The sequence below is a fragment of the Malus domestica genome, chromosome 15 (genome assembly GCF_042453785.1).
Source record: "Malus domestica chromosome 15, GDT2T_hap1".
Classification (NCBI taxonomy): Eukaryota; Viridiplantae; Streptophyta; class Magnoliopsida; order Rosales; family Rosaceae; genus Malus; species Malus domestica.
In genome coordinates this window covers 28,817,498-28,835,503 of record NC_091675.1, presented here as the reverse complement: position 1 = coordinate 28,835,503, position 18,006 = coordinate 28,817,498, and the positions used below count along the sequence as shown (strand labels likewise).

At 38.2% G+C, this 18,006-nt stretch overlaps 2 protein-coding genes and 2 long non-coding RNA genes across 4 annotated transcripts; 2 read left to right on the top strand and 2 right to left on the bottom strand.

Moving 5' to 3' along the window:
- Window positions 1-1,971: 1,971 nt before the first annotated feature.
- On the bottom strand, window positions 1,972-2,520 carry LOC114821364 (uncharacterized). Its single transcript, XM_029093443.2, has one exon. It carries the CDS (start codon window positions 2,518-2,520, stop codon window positions 1,972-1,974), a length of 549 nt encoding a protein of 182 aa, XP_028949276.2.
- Window positions 2,521-4,145: 1,625 nt separating this feature from the next.
- LOC139191831 (uncharacterized) lies at window positions 4,146-6,110 on the top strand. Its single transcript, XM_070812855.1, has 6 exons — window positions 4,146-4,332; window positions 4,422-4,579; window positions 4,678-4,902; window positions 5,026-5,364; window positions 5,526-5,877; window positions 5,965-6,110. Exons 1-6 carry the CDS (start codon window positions 4,146-4,148, stop codon window positions 6,108-6,110), a joined length of 1,407 nt encoding a protein of 468 aa, XP_070668956.1.
- A 5,096-nt stretch (window positions 6,111-11,206) lies between these two features.
- Window positions 11,207-13,873, bottom strand: LOC139192606 (uncharacterized). The gene is made up of 3 exons (XR_011576821.1): window positions 11,959-13,873; window positions 11,619-11,793; window positions 11,207-11,514 (listed from the first exon to the last, which is right to left on the bottom strand). It is a non-coding gene; the product is annotated as an uncharacterized lncRNA (long non-coding RNA).
- Window positions 13,874-14,806: 933 nt separating this feature from the next.
- On the top strand, window positions 14,807-17,115 carry LOC114821658 (uncharacterized). The gene is made up of 4 exons (XR_003769355.2): window positions 14,807-15,339; window positions 15,474-15,686; window positions 15,768-15,946; window positions 16,583-17,115. It is a non-coding gene; the product is annotated as an uncharacterized lncRNA (long non-coding RNA).
- Window positions 17,116-18,006: the final 891 nt, after the last annotated feature.

Genomic DNA, 18,006 nt, shown 5'->3' with positions numbered 1-18,006 from the left:
TTTCGAAGAAAACCTGTCAGGTGGCACACATCAATTGTGTCTCGGTGGCAACTGATACGCACTTACATTATTATTTGGATTAGTTATATAATCATCAACAACATTTACCTCAGGTATATTTAGAAAAGACATATTGGGCGACACTAGGGAACTAGAGAGAGAGGTTATATCCATGGTGACATACATATGTCAGGTCTCATGGTGATAACATTTATATCCTTTTTGTTGAGGCAAAAAACCCACAAACACACACCGTAGGGCACACGGATCCAACTTAGTGCGATGAATTTTCTGAATGTGCACATAAGCCACACACCCAAATATTCGAGGAGTGAGAGTATTAGTAGACACCACTAGAGCATGTTGAGTGAGGACTTGAAGAGGTGTTCGAAATTCGAGAACCTGAGACGACATACGATTAATCACATATACTGCATAAGTGATAACTTCAGGCCAAAACACCTTAGGAACAGAGGCTCCAAGAAGTAGAGCACATGCCATTTCTAAGATATGGTGATTTTTCCTCTCAGCAACCCTATTTTGTTGTGGGGTATGAGGATAGGTCATTTCATGGAGAATGCCTCGATCACAAAGAAACTCTGACAATGCTAAATTAATATACTCACCACCATTATCTGAGCATAAAACTTTAATCACAGACGAATATTGTGTCTGAATCATCTGAGAGAAAGATCTAAATACCATACCAACATCACTTTTATTTTTTAACACATATAGCCAGGTCATACAATGTAACAAACCATTTAATGCCAGAAGAAGTAACATCTGGAGAAGGCCCCCAAACATCCGAGTGTACAAGTTCAAAGGGCAAAGACCTTTTATTTAGACTAGGAGGAAACGAAGCACGATGGCTTTTAGCAAGAAAACATACTTCACAATGTAAGTTTCATTCATTTATTCCACTAAATAGACTAGGCAACATATGTCGTAAATACCCAAAAGATGCATGCCCTAACTGATGATGCAATAACCATACTTCTTGTAAATTACTAGCACGAGACACTCGAACCGCATTAGCTCTACTAGGAACGACGTCATCCACATAGTACAACTCCTCTTTCTTAGTTCCACGTCCAATTATCTCCTTGGTCTGAATATCCTGAAGTAGACAAAAGGACGGATACAGTAGAACAACACAATCCCATTGTTTAGTAACTTGTGTTATTGATAATAAATGATGGGAGAAAAAGGGAACAAGCAAGCAACGATGCAAAGGGAGAGATGAGGTGAGATGCACGGTGCCTGCGCCACACACGGGTGCAAGGGTACCGTTGGCAGTTGCTATGATTTTCCTGTAAGTTGTGGTCATATATTGAAACATATTTTTATCATACATTATGTGATCTGTTGCACCAGAATCCAACATGTATGTTGCTCAGTTTTGGAGGCTAAAAGAACACGTCCCGTAGTACCAGACAAGTCACCCTGAGTAGTACAAGTCAACAAAGTTTGACTAAGATCACTAGAACTAGGCTTGGCTCCTTTGGCTGTTGGTGTAGCAGCGGCAAGAACAACCTCCACTGGTTCCCGCTGTTCCACGTTCCTTGGCACGCAACTTCTTCTTATATTCTGGAAACCACTCAGGCACCCTATGCTTGGTGAAACAGTGAAACATGTTTCTTTAGTATGACGAGTCTCACAATAGAAGGTACACTTCAAATCATCTTTATTTTCTCAGGAAAAAGGATGAGAATTTAAAAATTGATTAGAAGCATTAGAAGGATGGATGGGTGCAGGTGGCCAAGAGATCATGGCCACGGACGACAACCCTCATTGGTTGTTACTCCTACTCATCATAGTGGCATGTAGGTGTGTTTCACGCCTAACAACAGAAAACACCCCATCAATAGATGGTAAGGGTTGAGTACATAAAATATCATTACGTACTTTATCAAATATTTCATCCAAACCTACCAAAAAAGTATACACACAATCGATTGGAATCTCTTCCTAAATTGTCTTGAGATCTGTAGCACATCCCATCTTAATTGGTCTCCATTGATCTAACTCTTGCCACACGGACTTGAGGTCAGCGTAATACACACCAACCGACCAGCCTTCTTGACGAAGTCTGAATGATTTGACCTTCAATTCATAAATTTGAGAAATATCTGAACCATCATAATAGGTCCAAGCCAGCTTTTCCCAAACTTCTTTAACTGTACACAGGTGAATAAAAAATCCCATAATAACAGGTTCCATGGAATTGATCAACCACCCTTTTACTATTGCATTCCCTATCTCCCATATCTCATATTTAGCATTATCCTTAGCAGGTTCCTCGGTGCTCCCTGTCACGAAGCCCTTTTTACCATGTCTAGCAATGTGCATCTCCAATACCTTGGACCAAATAAGATAATTTGATCCATTAAACTTCACGGTGCTTGATACAGCCGATGCATCGTTCTGAATCACAATGAGACTCACTACCGGGTTGTTGGTTGGTGTGCGGAAACCACCTTCCAACTTCAAGGTTGAGTCATCTCTTATATTTGCCATCGCGACTTACAGAGAAGAAGGAAAGAATCACAAAACCTAAGTTGTGCAATAAAACCTTCACGACAGCAGTAAGACACTGCTCTGCAATACCAGGATACATAGCCTGACAGATTTATTCAACAATAGTGCATGAACCAAGTTGACTGAACACAGCAGCGGAAGAAAAATTTTGTTTTATAGTTTCTAGGATTACGTCAGCTTGGCTCTGATGCCAAATAGAATTTTATGAGGTAATTTTCATTGTATTACTTCATTGAAATATATACATATACAATCCTTGTTCCATAAGGAAACAAATAAAGGACACAAACAATATCCTACCTACTAAGGACTCCTAATATTTACAATATTTTACATTCCTTTTTTTTTCCCTAAATATCGACTCACGTTTATAGAAACAACTATGAAGTAACCCTAATATTGGCTATCATATATGAAGGTTTAACACCCTTATAAGCATTTATGGTCTTGGTTGTATATAGGTATGTATAGTATATATAAATTTCCCTTCTGCTGGAAAAAAAATTCAGTGAGCAAGTTTAAATGATGTAAATTAACCATCTAGATCGGAAGATGTAAAAAAATGTAAAACTTAAAATTTATATCTATCAGTTAGACCCAAAATTACATCATCTCCTGAAAATAAACAGAATAATGCCTTTTTTTACTTTTCAAATTTGCAATTTTCATTGTGATATTCCCAACGGGTGGAGACCTAGTTGGACAAATATGTTGTAAAATAAGGTTCCACTACATTTCACCATAAAAGAAAACAGAAAGTCCATTTCAATCGCATGAAGAACTGTAGACTTTGATTCTTTTGTACATATATATATATATATATATATATAGTTATATTGTTAGTCTTTATTTAAAGATCATTCTTACAAAAAAAAAATCAAATTAAAACTATTAAACTATTTAGTTATAGCAAAAAAAAAAGAAAAAAAAGAAAAGACAAACATGGAATATCTAAAAAAAAAAGAGAAAACTTGATGAGAGTCAAACTTTTTTAGGCATAATTAAGAATAATCTACTTTATTAAAATAAGTCCAATCTCTTAAGTTTAGGATTATTTCTTTAATGATAAGAATTATAACATCTTTAACGAGACTTGGGATAAGCAGGATATTGAGGGTCAGGAAGAACTTGGAGCGAGGTAGCTCTCGGAGCAGGAGGTGTTTTCAGGGTGGAGGTGGCGAGGGGGATAATGCAAGGTATCGAATGTGGTTGGGTGGTGTTTTTCCACTAGAGGATCCCCTCCGACGGTTTGGGTCTTTCTCAAATGATGTGGTGCGTGAGGGTGGTGCGTTACTTGTGGCAGTTCCTAACTTGAGGGGGCTCGTTACCTTGGAGTTAGGGGAACGGTTGGTAGCGGGCAATAAAAGGTGCAGAGATAGGGATTCTCATGCTAGAGACGAGGTTTCTATTGGTTCTAAGAAGGGGTGCTCTAGTTCATCGGTGGGATTTGTCGGCTAACAACCCCACCGTTCACAATGAATTGCCTAAGTTGGAACTGCCGGGGGTTGGGGGACTCTCGTGCAGTTCAAGCGTTGCTGGAAATTATCCAGTGACAACATCCTCTTTTGGTCTTCCTTTGTGAAACCAAATGTAGTTCTCAAGCTATGGAGATTAAGAGAGGTGGATTGGGGTTCCAAAATTCAGTTATGGTGGCAAGTAACGGAAGGTCAGGGGATCTGTGCTTGCTTTGGAAGGAGGAAGTCGAGTTAGTGGTTCAGTTTTCATCCCCGAATCATATTGATGCTGAGTATAGGTTTGGACGGATTAGTGGCGGTTTACAGGGTTCTACAGGTATCCGAATATTGTTGATTGCCATCTGTCCTGGGCATTATTGGCTACATTAAGTCAACAATACTCACTTTGATCGTTGTGTGTGGGAGATTTTAATGAGGTGCTCAGTGCTTTGGAGCAGCTTGGAGGGGCGGGATGGAAGGAGAGTCAAATGCATGGTTTTCGTCAAGTGGTGCATGAGTTCCAGTTGGTGGATGTAAGGTTTGTTGGTAGTGATTACACATGGATGGATAATAGAGAGGATGAGGTGCGCTTGCCACACAATCCTGGATCAGTTTGTTTCCCTGCTTTCGGATTTGTCACCTTAATCCATCCAAATCGGATCATTTACCTATTGTGGTGGAGATTCAAGACTCGGTGGGTGGTGTTTCTCGGAAGCCTCGTCGATTCCGCTTTGAGGAGATGTGGTTGCTTAAAGCTAGTTATGAGGAAACTATAGCAACTATGTGGAATATGCTGCGAAGGGGGACGACCTTAGTGCAGGTTTGTGACAAGATTAGAGCCACTAGGGTGGCTTTGCTCGAATGGCAGCGCTCTACTTTTGGGAATACTAAATTGGAGATTGCGAAGGTAAGGGACAAACTAGGCGTGTTATTCGAACATCCTTCATCGCTGAACCTTATTGAAGGTTGAGGAGTGTTAATGCATGAGCTTGATACTTTGCTTGGCTGAGAATAAACGTATTGGAGACAGAAGGCACGGACTCAGTGGCTCAAGGAAGGGGATCGAAATATGAAGGTTTTCCATACTCGTGCTTCGAATAAACAAAGGAAGAATACAATAAAAGGGTTACGGGGGGAGTATGGGGTGTGGTATGATTCACGGGAAGGGATAAATGACATGGTGGTGAGCTACTTTCAAATGATTGTTAAGATGCAAGAAGTTCTTAATAATGCGTTGCAGGAGGTACTGGGGGCAGTTTCACGTCGTGTTACCCCAGAGATGAATATCTGTTGTTATAGCCATATTCCGTTGAGGAGATTAGAATGGCGGTGTTCCAAATGCACCCATCCAAATCTCCAGGGCCAGATGGTATGTCCCCACTCTTTTATCAACAATTTTGGCATGTGGTTGGGTTGGATGTTGTCGAGGCGGTTAGGTCTTTCTTGTAGTCTGGGTATTTTGGCAAAGAAATGTGTTTTACCCATGTGGTGTTGGTTCCTAAAGTTAATGAGCCACATGATATGTCTTAGCTACGCCCTATTAGTTTGTGTAACATGCTTTATAAAATTGGAGCTAAAGTGATTGCAAATCGCCTTAAGGGTATGATGGTAACGATTATCTCGCCAAATCAAAGTGCTTTTATGCCAAGGAGGCTTATCTCTGATAACTCTTTGGTGGCGGTGGAAATTGGGCACTTTTTGCATAATAAGATAAATGGTCGGGATGGCTTCTTTGCTCTTAAACTTGATCTTAGTAAAGCATATGATCGAGTTGAATGGAGATTCCTGGAGGTTATGATGGAGAAGTTGGGATTTGCTGGCGAATGGATTAAGATAGGGATGACTTGTGTTACATCTTTGTCATACTCTTTCTTGGTCAATGGTTAGCCATGTGGTTATATATTGCCGACCCGGGGACTCCAGCAAGGAGATCCATTGTCACCATATTTATTCCTATTGTGTGTTGAAGGTTTATCAGTGCTTATTGCCAAAGAGGAGCAAGATGGGGCTTTGAGTGGCATTCAGTTGTGTGGTGATGCTCATTCAATTCATCACCTTCTATTTGCGGATGATAGTTTCCTTTTGGAAAAGAAAATGTGGATGAATGTGTGGTGATTCAACGGATCTTTGATATCTACTCTCATGTGAGTTCATTTGATCAAGGAATGTTAGCAGGCTTTTTGGGGGTTCAGTTAGTGGAGCGGTATGAGAGATACCTAGGTTTGTTGACTTGTGTGGGGAAGGATAAAAAGTAAACGTTTTCGTATATTAAGGAGAGAGTGGCACAACGCTTGAATAGGTGGAAAAGCAAGCTTCTAAGCCATGCAGGGAAGGAACTTCTTACAAAGGTGGTTGCCCAATCTCTTCCTACGTATGCCATGAATTGTTTTCTGCTCTCGAAGACTTTTTGTGATAAGTTGCATCAACTTATGGCACGGTTTTGGTGGGGGAATGGATCAGAAGATAGAAAAATTCATTGCCGTTCTTAGGATAAAATGTGTAAACCTAAAGGTGAAGGTGGGTTAGGCTTCCATGACCTCTATGCGTTTAATATGGCGGTGTTGGCAAAGCCAGGGTGGATGGTCATTCACCATCCCTCGTCACTAATAGCACAAATCTTTAAGGCAAGGTACTTCCCGATTTCTTCATTTTGGGAACCGAAGGCACCCTCATCGTCGTCGTATTGCTGGGAGAGCATTGTTAGGGCTCGAGAAGTGTTGGTAAAGGGTTCGAGGTGGGTGGTAAGAGACGGGCGGCAGATTCAGGTTTGGATGGATAGGTGGTTGCCAAGACCTAGCACTTTCAAGGTCCTCTAAATGCCTCATCCAAAGCAGGTTCATATGAAAGTTGAAGAGTTGATTGATACTTCCACAAGGGCGTGGCGTACCAATTTGCTATCGGAATTATTTAGCCCATAAGAGGTATCTCTCATTCTTTCTATCCCGCTTAGCTTTCGTGCTCGGCAGACATGTTAGTTTGGCACTATGGTGAACGGGGACGTTTTTCCATAAAGAGTGGGTATTGGGTGGCTCAGCAATGGCTCCAGTCTACAGATAGTAATGCTTCCTCTTCTTCCAATGCTAGTGCTTATGCAAAACTATGGAAGCATCTTTGGAAGGCTAATATCCCACCTAAAGTGAAAAACTTCACTTGGAGGGTGTGCCATAACATTCTTCCCACTAAAGTGAATCTTACGAAGAAAGGTGTGAGGGTGGAGTCGGAGTGTGGGATATGTCAGGGAGAGGAGGAGGTTGCGGAACATGTCCTTTTTACTTGTTCATTTTCCAGAGCAGTATGGTTTAGTTCTCCGTTAGGCCTGAGAAGGTTTAGGGGCTATTCTTTTCTGTTAAAAGAGTGGATGTTGGAGATGCTTGAACGATGGTGTTGTGGGGTATTTGGCTCGAAAGGAATGCACCGGTGTGGAAGGGATCCAACGTCCCACCCATGGTTGTTGAGCAGCAGGTGTCATCATGGTTGTTGGTGTTTTAGGAGGCTAATACGAAAACAACTAGGACGGGTGGTCTCCCTTCCCCATGGTCGGCTCCCCCTTCCCAATGGTGGGTCAAGCTTAACACTGACGGGGCACTGAGAGATCGAGATAAGCTCGGTGGGGTAGGGGTAGTGATTCGGGACTGGAGGGGATGACACTTGACGGCAAGGGTGCAACAGTACCCAGGCATTGTCTCAGTTCTGATCCTTGAGATGTATGCAATTAGGTTTGGCTTGCAGTTGGCTCAGCAGTAGGGTTTCCAATAGGTGGTGGTGGAGAACGACTGTTTGAAGGTTATTACAACACTCAATCACTTTTTCTGACGCCTTTGTGCTTGGTATGATTGCGGAGGACGTCCTGCAGCTGGCATCCAATTTCCCTATGGTGAGATGTATCCATGCTAACCGCTTATGAAATGGTGTTGCACACCATCTTGCCAAGTTTGCTTTGTCTAGTGGCAATAACTTAGTCTGGTTTGAGGAGCCTCTTATCATTATTCAGGAGCTTCTCTTCCAAGATTTATGTACTCTTCATGAGTTTGATTAATGACTATATCGCTTTCTATTATAAAAAAAAAAAAATAGACTGATAATAAAAATTGATTTTTTTCCTAATTATCTCTTTAATTATTTCTTCTTATTTCTTTTTTTCTTTTTTGTTGTTTCTTGTTCTTCTTCTTGCTCTAAACCTATTCATAGATTTTTTAATTTTTATAATCAACCTATATTATATGTTAATTGTATTTATGTACACATATATGCTAGATTTTGTTTTATAATCAACATGCATCACAAATTAATGTGTCTAGCTTGTAGGTATATTATGTTTTTATTTCTTTTAGTTAACTATTATATTATATCAGTTTTGTAGGTAGACATCTTTTCTCTTCATATATAGTAGGTAGTTACCAGATAATACTTTAATTTGAATATTTAAATATTCCAAAGCTGAATAAATGATATAAAAATTAAAATATTAAAACATTTTTAATTGAAAGGACAAAATTGGTATCAAGGCATGTAATTGGATAGCTAGACTCATTCTAAAAACAACTTACGTTTCTGGACCTAGATCCAAAATATCCAAAAGAAAACAAACAAAAATTAAATTGTGAGGCTTTGAATTTTAGAAAAAATTGCAATATCGTTAGGGGAAGACCAAAAGACTACCAAACAGTTCGGGAATCCGAAAGTACATTGTAGAGGATAAATTTTTTATTGTGACGGGAACACAAGTGGTATACCACGTGTTTTAATAGAAGTGGTGATAAATTTATTTTTTAAGTTATTAACTTTTTAGCATACATTTCCCACCATTTATATAATAACACGTAGTGTACCATTCCGTATACCGGTTACACTAAAAAATCCCTCACAGAGTGGTCTGAGTGGGCATAAAGAGAATACCTCTTATCAACTTATTTGAGGAACCCTTAAAAGATCATCACACTGTTCCATGCATTCACTTTTCACAGACGATGAATATCTTGGCATAATGGATGAAGATATGACTATCACATTGTTTCACTAAAGCTCGTTCTTTTTATAAATAAAGTTTAAATTTACATATCTTGACAATGTTTGTTGGATTCTAATAACAATTATTTTTTTTCATTAGCGTCCACTGTAATGCTTTGAAATTGATCATGTATGTAATCAATAATCCTTGCATTATAGTCCAAGCTAATTAAGATTATTACCCATGCATTTAGAACCATACGTGAAGTCTGGTCTCTCATTTGGCTAAAATGATCTGATTGATGCAAATATGTGAAAACTAATTAAGGTTGGTCCACTTTGCTGGATTGAAGCATGGTTATGGGACGACAATTAAGATATGACCAGATACTTCAATTCCCAAATAATCTAATCAACTATTAGTGTTTTAAACGACCAAATCAATTTACTTAATCTCGTATTAGCCATTGCTGGCTAGCTAGCAAAAAACGCAAGATGGAAAGGACATGAACACAGATAGAATACGATGAAGATGGAAATAATTAAAGAACATGTGATAGTAGCCACGTGGTTTGTAGTGGAGAGGGGGTTATTAGGGCACGTGAAACTCTCGTTTAAGTCCCCCCCAACCACACCCAGCGAGCTCTCTGTAAGCAAGATATACATTTACAGTTGGGGGACCATGGGAGACGTATTCCATGCTGACAACTAACATGATGCTCACGTTAGACCATTCCAGAAGACATTGCCATGGACCATTTGCCCCCTTTTCTTCAATTACGTAGGTCCCTTAATTAATTCATAATTCCTCGTTCATATATTGATTAGGAATCCCTGTTCTCGTTAACTCTAATGTCCAAAAAAATCATGGTCATTCACTGTTCGATATTAACCTAACCGCAGAAAAAAAAATAAACAACAAAAGAGTTGAATGGTACCACCATTGAATTAAGATCAAATGATGAGCGACTAGAACATGTTTGGTGTATTGGTTAGTTACACTCCAATCCAATTTACATTTGTTAATTTGTATATATGCATACATTTTGTTATATATTATAATTTTATAATATTAACCATTTGAAGGTCAACGAAAGCTATGGATACCGGCCATTTGACTACAAGAAGCAGAATGTAAATTCAACCCTATTGCGTGCGAGAGGAGATCACATTCACGTCCACACATTCATGAATAACCCTCCTCGTATATATCTTAGTTACAGCGTATTCAGATATAGATTCAGAGACTCATAGATTCATGAATCCCCCATATATATCTTAATTATAACGTATATATAGTTAGCTAATTACGTCGGATTTAAATTAAGCTATATATATGGTTCTCTTCTCCCATACATGGACGTACGTGTTCGAACTCTTCCCCTGCATACGCATGCAATTTGACATATAGAATGCGACAAGACAATTAATTAATTACGGTATGTGTGTCGCTATATTTTGCTTCCCCATTTTCATGCATGATTTTCATTCTTTTCATCTGCATGTCAACCTATATATGGTAGAACCTCAACCACATATATATGTTCACAATTACTGATTGCATATTGCACTACCAAGTTTTACCATCTCGAGGATAATCATGTTCAGAGTATATCTCACTTACGTTGAAGAATATTCGATGTGCACTTTTGGACAAAGGATAATTTGTTCCCCACATTAATATTGGAAATGCACATATTCTACCATTCTCAAATAACGTATTTTTATCATACATGACTTACAATTAGAATTGTTCAGCTTATAAATCTTCATTTGAAGATCATTCTTATAAGAATTATTCGAATCGGAGATTGTTTATAGTTATTCAAATGTATCAAATAAAATGACGGTTCCTATGTTACTTGATACTCATACCGTTCTATCTGTTCTATAAATTTGGATGACTAAACGATGTCTAATTCAAATGACTTTTGTAGGAACACTACAGGAAAAAACATTTTGCCGGACGGAAAAACGTCATAGGCTCAACGGCAATTTGTCACCGTAATACTAAACTGATAGAGGTTCGTCAGACAAAAATAGTCGGGCAAAATCCATCACGCGGAGTTTTATACGACGGATTAAAAAGTCCGTCCGGTAAGTTAATATTTAACCGACAAAGACCGCTGTCGGCAATGCATGTATTTAACGGACATGATTCTTCTTACTCGAAGGAAAGTACCTCGTTCGATAGGAAATAATTATATAGTGGGGTGAGCTTATCCCGACAGAAGAGTAGTAATATGAGATTTGAGCGACGACAGTTCAGTCGATGAAAAATTTATTAAATTAAAATAATATTTAATTTTAACAATAAAAAGGAGAAAAATAAAAATATTAAAATCAAACATTTTTAAAAAATATTGTAAAAATGGAAAATAATATTTACAGCTAGGACGGCTCTTAGGACGGCTGCTAGGCCGCATAATTCATTGCCCTTCCTTCACCCAACCTTGTCCATCAGCACATGAAAAGACACATCTAGATCCAGTGTTAGCTCCTCCGCAGGCACGTCAGGATGATTATGGGAGAGATTGGCGACGTACTCAGCCTTCTTCTATACCATAGAAACCTATAAAAAGAAACCCAAAGAATACAAAGTTAGATTATCGATTATAATTAAAACCATGATTATTGTAATGAAATTATAAATAAAAAATACCAAAATACACTTACATAAATTTTCGTCCGCAACCTCATTGCCATGATTAGCATGGCTCTCCCCCCAAATCACCGGCACCAGGAACTTTTCCCCAACCTCTCGCCGACCCAGCAAGGTAGGGGGTCGAGAACCGAAATGGTGATCGTACGGCTTCTTGTCTTGGTTTTCTATATTTGTCGCTGATTTTTTCTGTCCATTACAAAATATTTGTTTAACTTGAGTAAAAAAATTACATTAAAATAAAAGCTAAAATATTTGTTTAACTTAAGTAAAAAAATTACATTAAAATAAAAACTAAACTATTTGTTTAACTTAAGTAAAAAATTATAAAAAATAAAAACTAAATTTCATTACCTGATAATTTTCACTCTTAAAATGAATTAAAGCCACGTCCACTCGTACCCTCTCCAATAACTCTTGGGGAGGGTCTACAAGTGCTGCCTCAGGCGTCAGACAAGTCTCATAGTACTTGTGGAGCAAATAAAAAATCAAAGAGTTGGTTTAAAACGACAAAAAATTAATTTTAAAAAATATTATTAAATTGAGCAAGTATTTGTACATTTATCGAAAGCTGGTGGTTCATCTCGGCACGAATCGACGCTCTATGCATAATCCAGGAATCGGCATCTATAAGGCATTTATTGCAGATGAGGGTACCGCACTCATGAGTCAACAAGTGTTTTAACTCCTAAGGATGGTAGGGAGGTGTCTCTCCTACTATAAAATCCTGTCTCCGGAATTTCACTATTCATTAAGTATCTCGTAATTTAAGTTCGTATTTCACGTTTACGTCATTTTTATTACTTAATTTTAATTCCGTAAATTTTGGAAATTAAATCGAATATTTATCGGGTTTGAATTTTCGTAATCAATCTTTATCTTTCGTTGACTTTTCGAAGTTTTAAATAGTATTTTTAAATAAATCTCGAACCCACGAATGCATAGGCGAAAACCGTTTGTGAGTCCGAGTTATAACGGTATAGTTACGGATGTTTGAAGTTGTGAACTATAGATTGTGGGAATTATTTAATTCCCACATGTGGGTTAAAGGTCAAGTTAGTTTAAAAAGGGGACCAATCAGATTTTTTTTTTAAGGGAGAGAAAGGACCAATAAGGGAAAGGGACATTTTCTTTTTCCCCATTTTGGTCAACATGTGCTCTTTCACAAAACCGGCTCTAACCTGGCCAAATTCCAGCCAATCTTCACCAAATTTCAGGCCATTCTCACCCTTCCACCACCTGCAACTTGTTACACAACCTCTCATTTACCAAATTTGCTCAAAATCAAGGGTTTTTAAGGCCAATTTCTGGTAGAACTCCACAGGAGAACCTGGGGGTTCTCAACGATGATTCGTCATTCCGGCGAGTATCACCATTCACCATCACCCTCAATCAACTTCCCTTGGACCCAGGAACAAGACCCAACTGGTGGTTGGGGCGTTGGAACACCAAGGAAGCTGAATTGAAGAACACCCACCTTAGGGTTTTCGGTGGGTGCAAGCCAATTTGAGGGCCTTCCCGGCCAAATTGGACTCGGCCATAGGTATAAAGTTTGCTCTACTTATTGAGCCTTCATTCTTGTATAATTTGATAATTTTTGGAAAAAGTTGAATTTTCCGATGTGTGACATTCGATTTATGAAATGTTGTTGGTTGAGTATAGTTTTGATAAGGTCCGCAACTTGAATATTCTAGCAATTGACGATCTTTACCATTGAGTTGACACCAAATTTTTAGTATGCTATTGTAGAGATTGTTTAAGGACCTTAGGAACTTACTAGTGAAAATCTAGTTGTTGGATCTTACAGAGCAAGTGATGTAAGATCATGGACCATACCTTTGATCAACGGTTTGATTCTCATTAAATGTCGTTGTGGGAGACTTATGAGAGTTTTGGGTATGTGAATTTATCGAGAGAAATCTAAATGTGGAGTTGTGCTTTGTTTTTGGCGGTGATAGAGCTTGATGCCTTCAATTCCATGCTAGAGTGCGTTAGTGTGGACCTCAGGTGACCTTAATATATGTGATATTGGTGATTACCCTGTTTTCGTAATTGTTATCCTATGTGGATATGACTTGGTTTTATAAATATGTTTTCTATTGAATTGTTATTTTTAATGTTTAGCCATTGATTTAAGTTTATGAAATGAGATTTGACATGTATATATTAAAATATGGTTTGATTGGTTTGATTGGCAAGTTGTGATGAAATGTGAGGACTAGTGGTAGACCATTAACCCGTGGTGATGGGGATTTGTTGCTTCGATATGGTTTCATCTCCTACTTTGTTGATTCGTTCTAAATTTAGTATTTGTGTCTTATTTCCCTTGGTTGAGCTTTTGTAAATTAGGTAACTTGTGCTTGTCTCATTTCTTTGAGCTATTGTATATATGGTTGTTGGCCTTTCGCGATTCCGTTGAGTGGTGATCCGGAATCGTATCCACTCGGATTCCGTTGAGAAATGGTCCGAAATCCCTCATACTCTGCAATTCTGTTGAGTAATGATCCAGAATCGTATCCATCTTGGGTTTCATTAGTGGTCCTGCATCCGCATTGGGGGACTGTACTATATATGGACCGTGCTTGGTTAATCCGCATTGGGGGACTGTACTATATATGGACCGTGCTTGGTTAATCCGCGTTGGGCGATCCTTATGACCATGTATGCTTAGGAGTGATCATGCTTGGTTAATCCACATTGGGTGATCACTTCCTAACAAATGTAGGAGTGACTCTGCTTGGTTAATTCGCATTGAGGAGTCACTGCATACTTGGTTACTTTCTTAGGGATGGCGCTGCTTGGTTAATTCGCTTTGGGGGGTCACTTCCTCTTTGGTTACTTATGTAGGCTTTGGCCGAACTGGGTCCATCTAGCCTTAGTTTTTAATGTTCGTATGATCGATGGTTTTTGAGAATCTTGTGATTTGAATTAGAAAAACCGTTGGATGTCTGGGTAACTGCTTCGGAGTTTCCAGTGACTTGATAATGATTCCATAAAGCATGATTCTATACTGGATGTTTATAGATTGTGATCGATGGTCTGTTTAATTGAATATCACATACTTGTATTATTGTCACTCACTCGAGTTTCGCAACTTACCCGAGTGTCTGATTTACAGTGAGCTATCTCCATGATGTAGGCATTGATTTTACATATGACAGGTCTGGGTAGATAACGAGAAGTAGGAGCAAGAGTGAGAGCACTAAGAGCAAGAGTGAGAATGGCGCAATGAAGAAGAAAGAACAAGGTGATGGGCTTATAACATTTTAAACCCTTACCCGATAGATGGTTCGTCGAGTAAAACCTTTTAAAATTTTGACACATGTTCATTACCCTAATCATTCATTACGTAAATCGGCAAATATTTCAAAAAATTCAAAATTTTGGTTAAGTAAAACAACTTGACTCGACGAAATATCCAGATGGTCGGGCAAAGCTAGTCAACTTGACCTGACGACAATGTCACCCAGGCTCTCATTACTAAGTCAATAGCCAGCCTTGACAGTTTTGTGCAAACCGAGCTGGTATTCCGATCTGCTAGTCAGCCTCACAACCACAAGCATGAGCTTGTGGAAGCCTTAGCCCATGACCAAAGAGCTCTCCACCAGTCCGAAGAGTCCAGGGGATCTGTAAAGGGTTAGCAAGCAACCAAATCACCCCTGTATCACAGGCTTGGATCCCATTCGATTACCTCTCGATCCCAAATCATCAATGAACGAGTAATAAAGTCAACAGGTTAGTGCCGAGATGCTAAGACAGATTTTGGCAAGTGTACAACTTTTTTAATTTATTAATATCTTTAACTTTAGTTATTTAATGTGGTTTTAACTGATTTTTTGGTTTTTTTTTTTTTTTTTTGGCATTTCAAGCCAACTTCGAGATCAACATGGAGGACAATGGAATACTGACTGCCTAGGGTGGGTGTGGAGGGAGCGGTATAAGGGGTTGAAGTATGAGCTGCACTGTTGCTACAAGAATTGTGCACCTCCTAATGTAGCTTTTACTAATCCACCTGTAGAATTTCGGGAGAGGATACGTGAGTGGCAATGGATGTGCACTCAGTTTCAAGTGAAAAATTTAAGGTAAGTTTTATTTATATTTTAATTTTAGTTTAGTTTTTCAATTCTTTTAGTTAAGTTTAATTAATTTTTTTTAATTTATAGAAAAAATCAGCGACAAATAAAGGCAATTGGGAAAAGAAGTCATACCTTCATTATTTTAGTTCTCGACTCTTATCTTACCACGATGAGGAATAGCGGATGAGTGGTTTGCATTTCCTGGAAGTGGAGGTTTGGGGGAGACACCTTCCAATTTTGGTAACCAGGTTGCAGACGACATTTTTGTAAGTATTTCGTTTTACGTTTTAAGTTTAAATTTTATTATAATAAAAATGGTTGAAATTATGATCAGTAATCTTAATTGGTTTCTCTCTTTTTTGTTGTAGACTTCTATGACATAGAAAAAGGACGAGTACCTCGTCAACCTCTCCTAGTAGCTAGGGGTTCGGTTTTTTGCCAAAACTGAACCAAATCGAAAGTTTGGTTCAATTCGATTCGGTTCCTTTTTTTTTTGTTCGGTTGTTTTTTTCAGTTAGATTTTGTTTGGTTTTGTTTCGATTCGGTTTCCTTTTTTTATTTTATAAAACCTGATTTTTTTTTTTAATATGGATTTGGAAAAGAGGCTTGCATTGGCACACTAATAATAAGAAAATGAGAAATCACAAAAACAAAACCACATATGACATGCTTGGTCTATCCTCCCATCATCTTCTTCCTACTCTAAAGGGATTCCTTAAGTGTAAAAAGATTTGGTTAGGTTTGGTTTTCGAACCTCCAAAACTGAAACCGAACCAATAAAGTTCGGTTCAATTCGGTTTTCATTTTTTTCCATTTTTTTTTTCAGTTTTTTTAGTTTTGGTTCAGTGTTTGGTCTGATTTTTTTCGGTTTTTCAATTTTTTGGACCCACCCTTACTAGCAGCAACATACATGCCTATGGAGGAGCTGACACCTGATCAAGGTGTCTCTACAGTTGTTGATGGATGAGTTTGGGTGATGGAAAGGCAAGAAACTCAGCTGCCTAGGAGCGGGTCAGGTTCAGGACATCAGTGGGTTTTTTTGTTCAGCAAGCTCTCATCCTTCGATCAAATCATCTTCTAGACTGTAGCAGGTGGAGGTGGAACTAGCACGCTAAAGAGAATAAGATGGAGGTAGCACGGCAAAGAGAAGAAGCGGGGCGCGATTGGGAGAAAAAGCTGCTCGTGAGCAAGAAACTACTACGCGTGACTGAGAATCAGTGAGCCTTTACATTGCGGGGATAGCCCAATACTTGTCTGCTTCTAGCATTCGCATTCTTGAATCCCCGAGCAACCTTTAGGCGCCATTCCCCTAGCCACCTCAGCACCCACGTACCCAAGTTGCTTAGGTTTATTATTTTAGTTTTTGTAACATAATTGTACGAAGAATTTTATTTTGAATGTAATTAAATAAATTTAAAAATTGTCATTGATTTTAGCTTTTTAAATTACTATAATTAGAACTAAATAGTTATTTACTATTAATATTGTTTCGAAAATGAATTTTTTTTAAAACAAATGAAAAAATTAGCCCGGCGAATAATTTCGTTGAGCAAACTTTATATATTTTTTATTTTGGTTTTAAACATATGCCCGACGACATGTTTGTCGAGCAAACTTTATATTGAGGTAATTAGACACGGAGGATACTTCTCAATTTTATAAATGATTGGAATGAATGAGTATTCTTCTTGAATAATTCCTCTCCGATCGCCACTTAGTACTACAGTCTAATGGTATTTCTCTTTACTTGTAAATGAGAGGTCTTAGGTTTGATTTTCGCCAAAGGTGAATTTGAACCACATTATTGCTAGCCCATTGTGAGACTTAGCACATTTTCCTACCCCTTAATGTAAATAATATTGTTTTTTAATTAAAATAAATAAAAAATTCCTCTCCTACCTCCAAGTTGGCCATAATTCTCATTAAGACCTTTTACGTTTTACATTAAAACTATTGACTTATCCATTCCAATACAATCATCTATACCAAACAAGGCCTTTAAGTTTTTCTAAGTTCAATAGACACGTTTCCCACTTTGAAGGTGTGTTAACGTTAGAGTTATGGTATTAACAAAAACATTAGAGTTATATCTTCAATGCTAAGGCATTTGGTTCACACATTAGGACTGTCATGAGTGTGGGATAGAGTTATAATTCCTTAATTAGTTGACATAATATTGGTCATATTAGCTAATATAATATCTATATATCCCACCCTAATGTCTTATCTTCCCACCTATCTTTGAATGAATTTTTTTATTACATATTTATCCATTTGTAAAATGACTACTTACCCTCTTTTGTGTTATTTTTTTTAAAGAAAAGTT

Excerpts from the sequence above, each read along its gene's own strand:
- LOC114821364 (XM_029093443.2), bottom strand. The coding sequence starts at position 2,520 with ATGGCAAATATAAGAGATGACTCAACCTTGAAGTTGGAAGGTGGTTTC.
- LOC139191831 (XM_070812855.1), top strand. The coding sequence starts at position 4,146 with ATGGAGATTAAGAGAGGTGGATTGGGGTTCCAAAATTCAGTTATGGTG. Across the intron at positions 4,903-5,025 it reads CTAAATTGGAGATTGCGAAG|AAGGCACGGACTCAGTGGCT; the intron begins GTAAGGGACAAA and ends TATTGGAGACAG. Across the intron at positions 5,878-5,964 it reads ATACTCTTTCTTGGTCAATG|GTTTATCAGTGCTTATTGCC; the intron begins GTTAGCCATGTG and ends TGTGTGTTGAAG.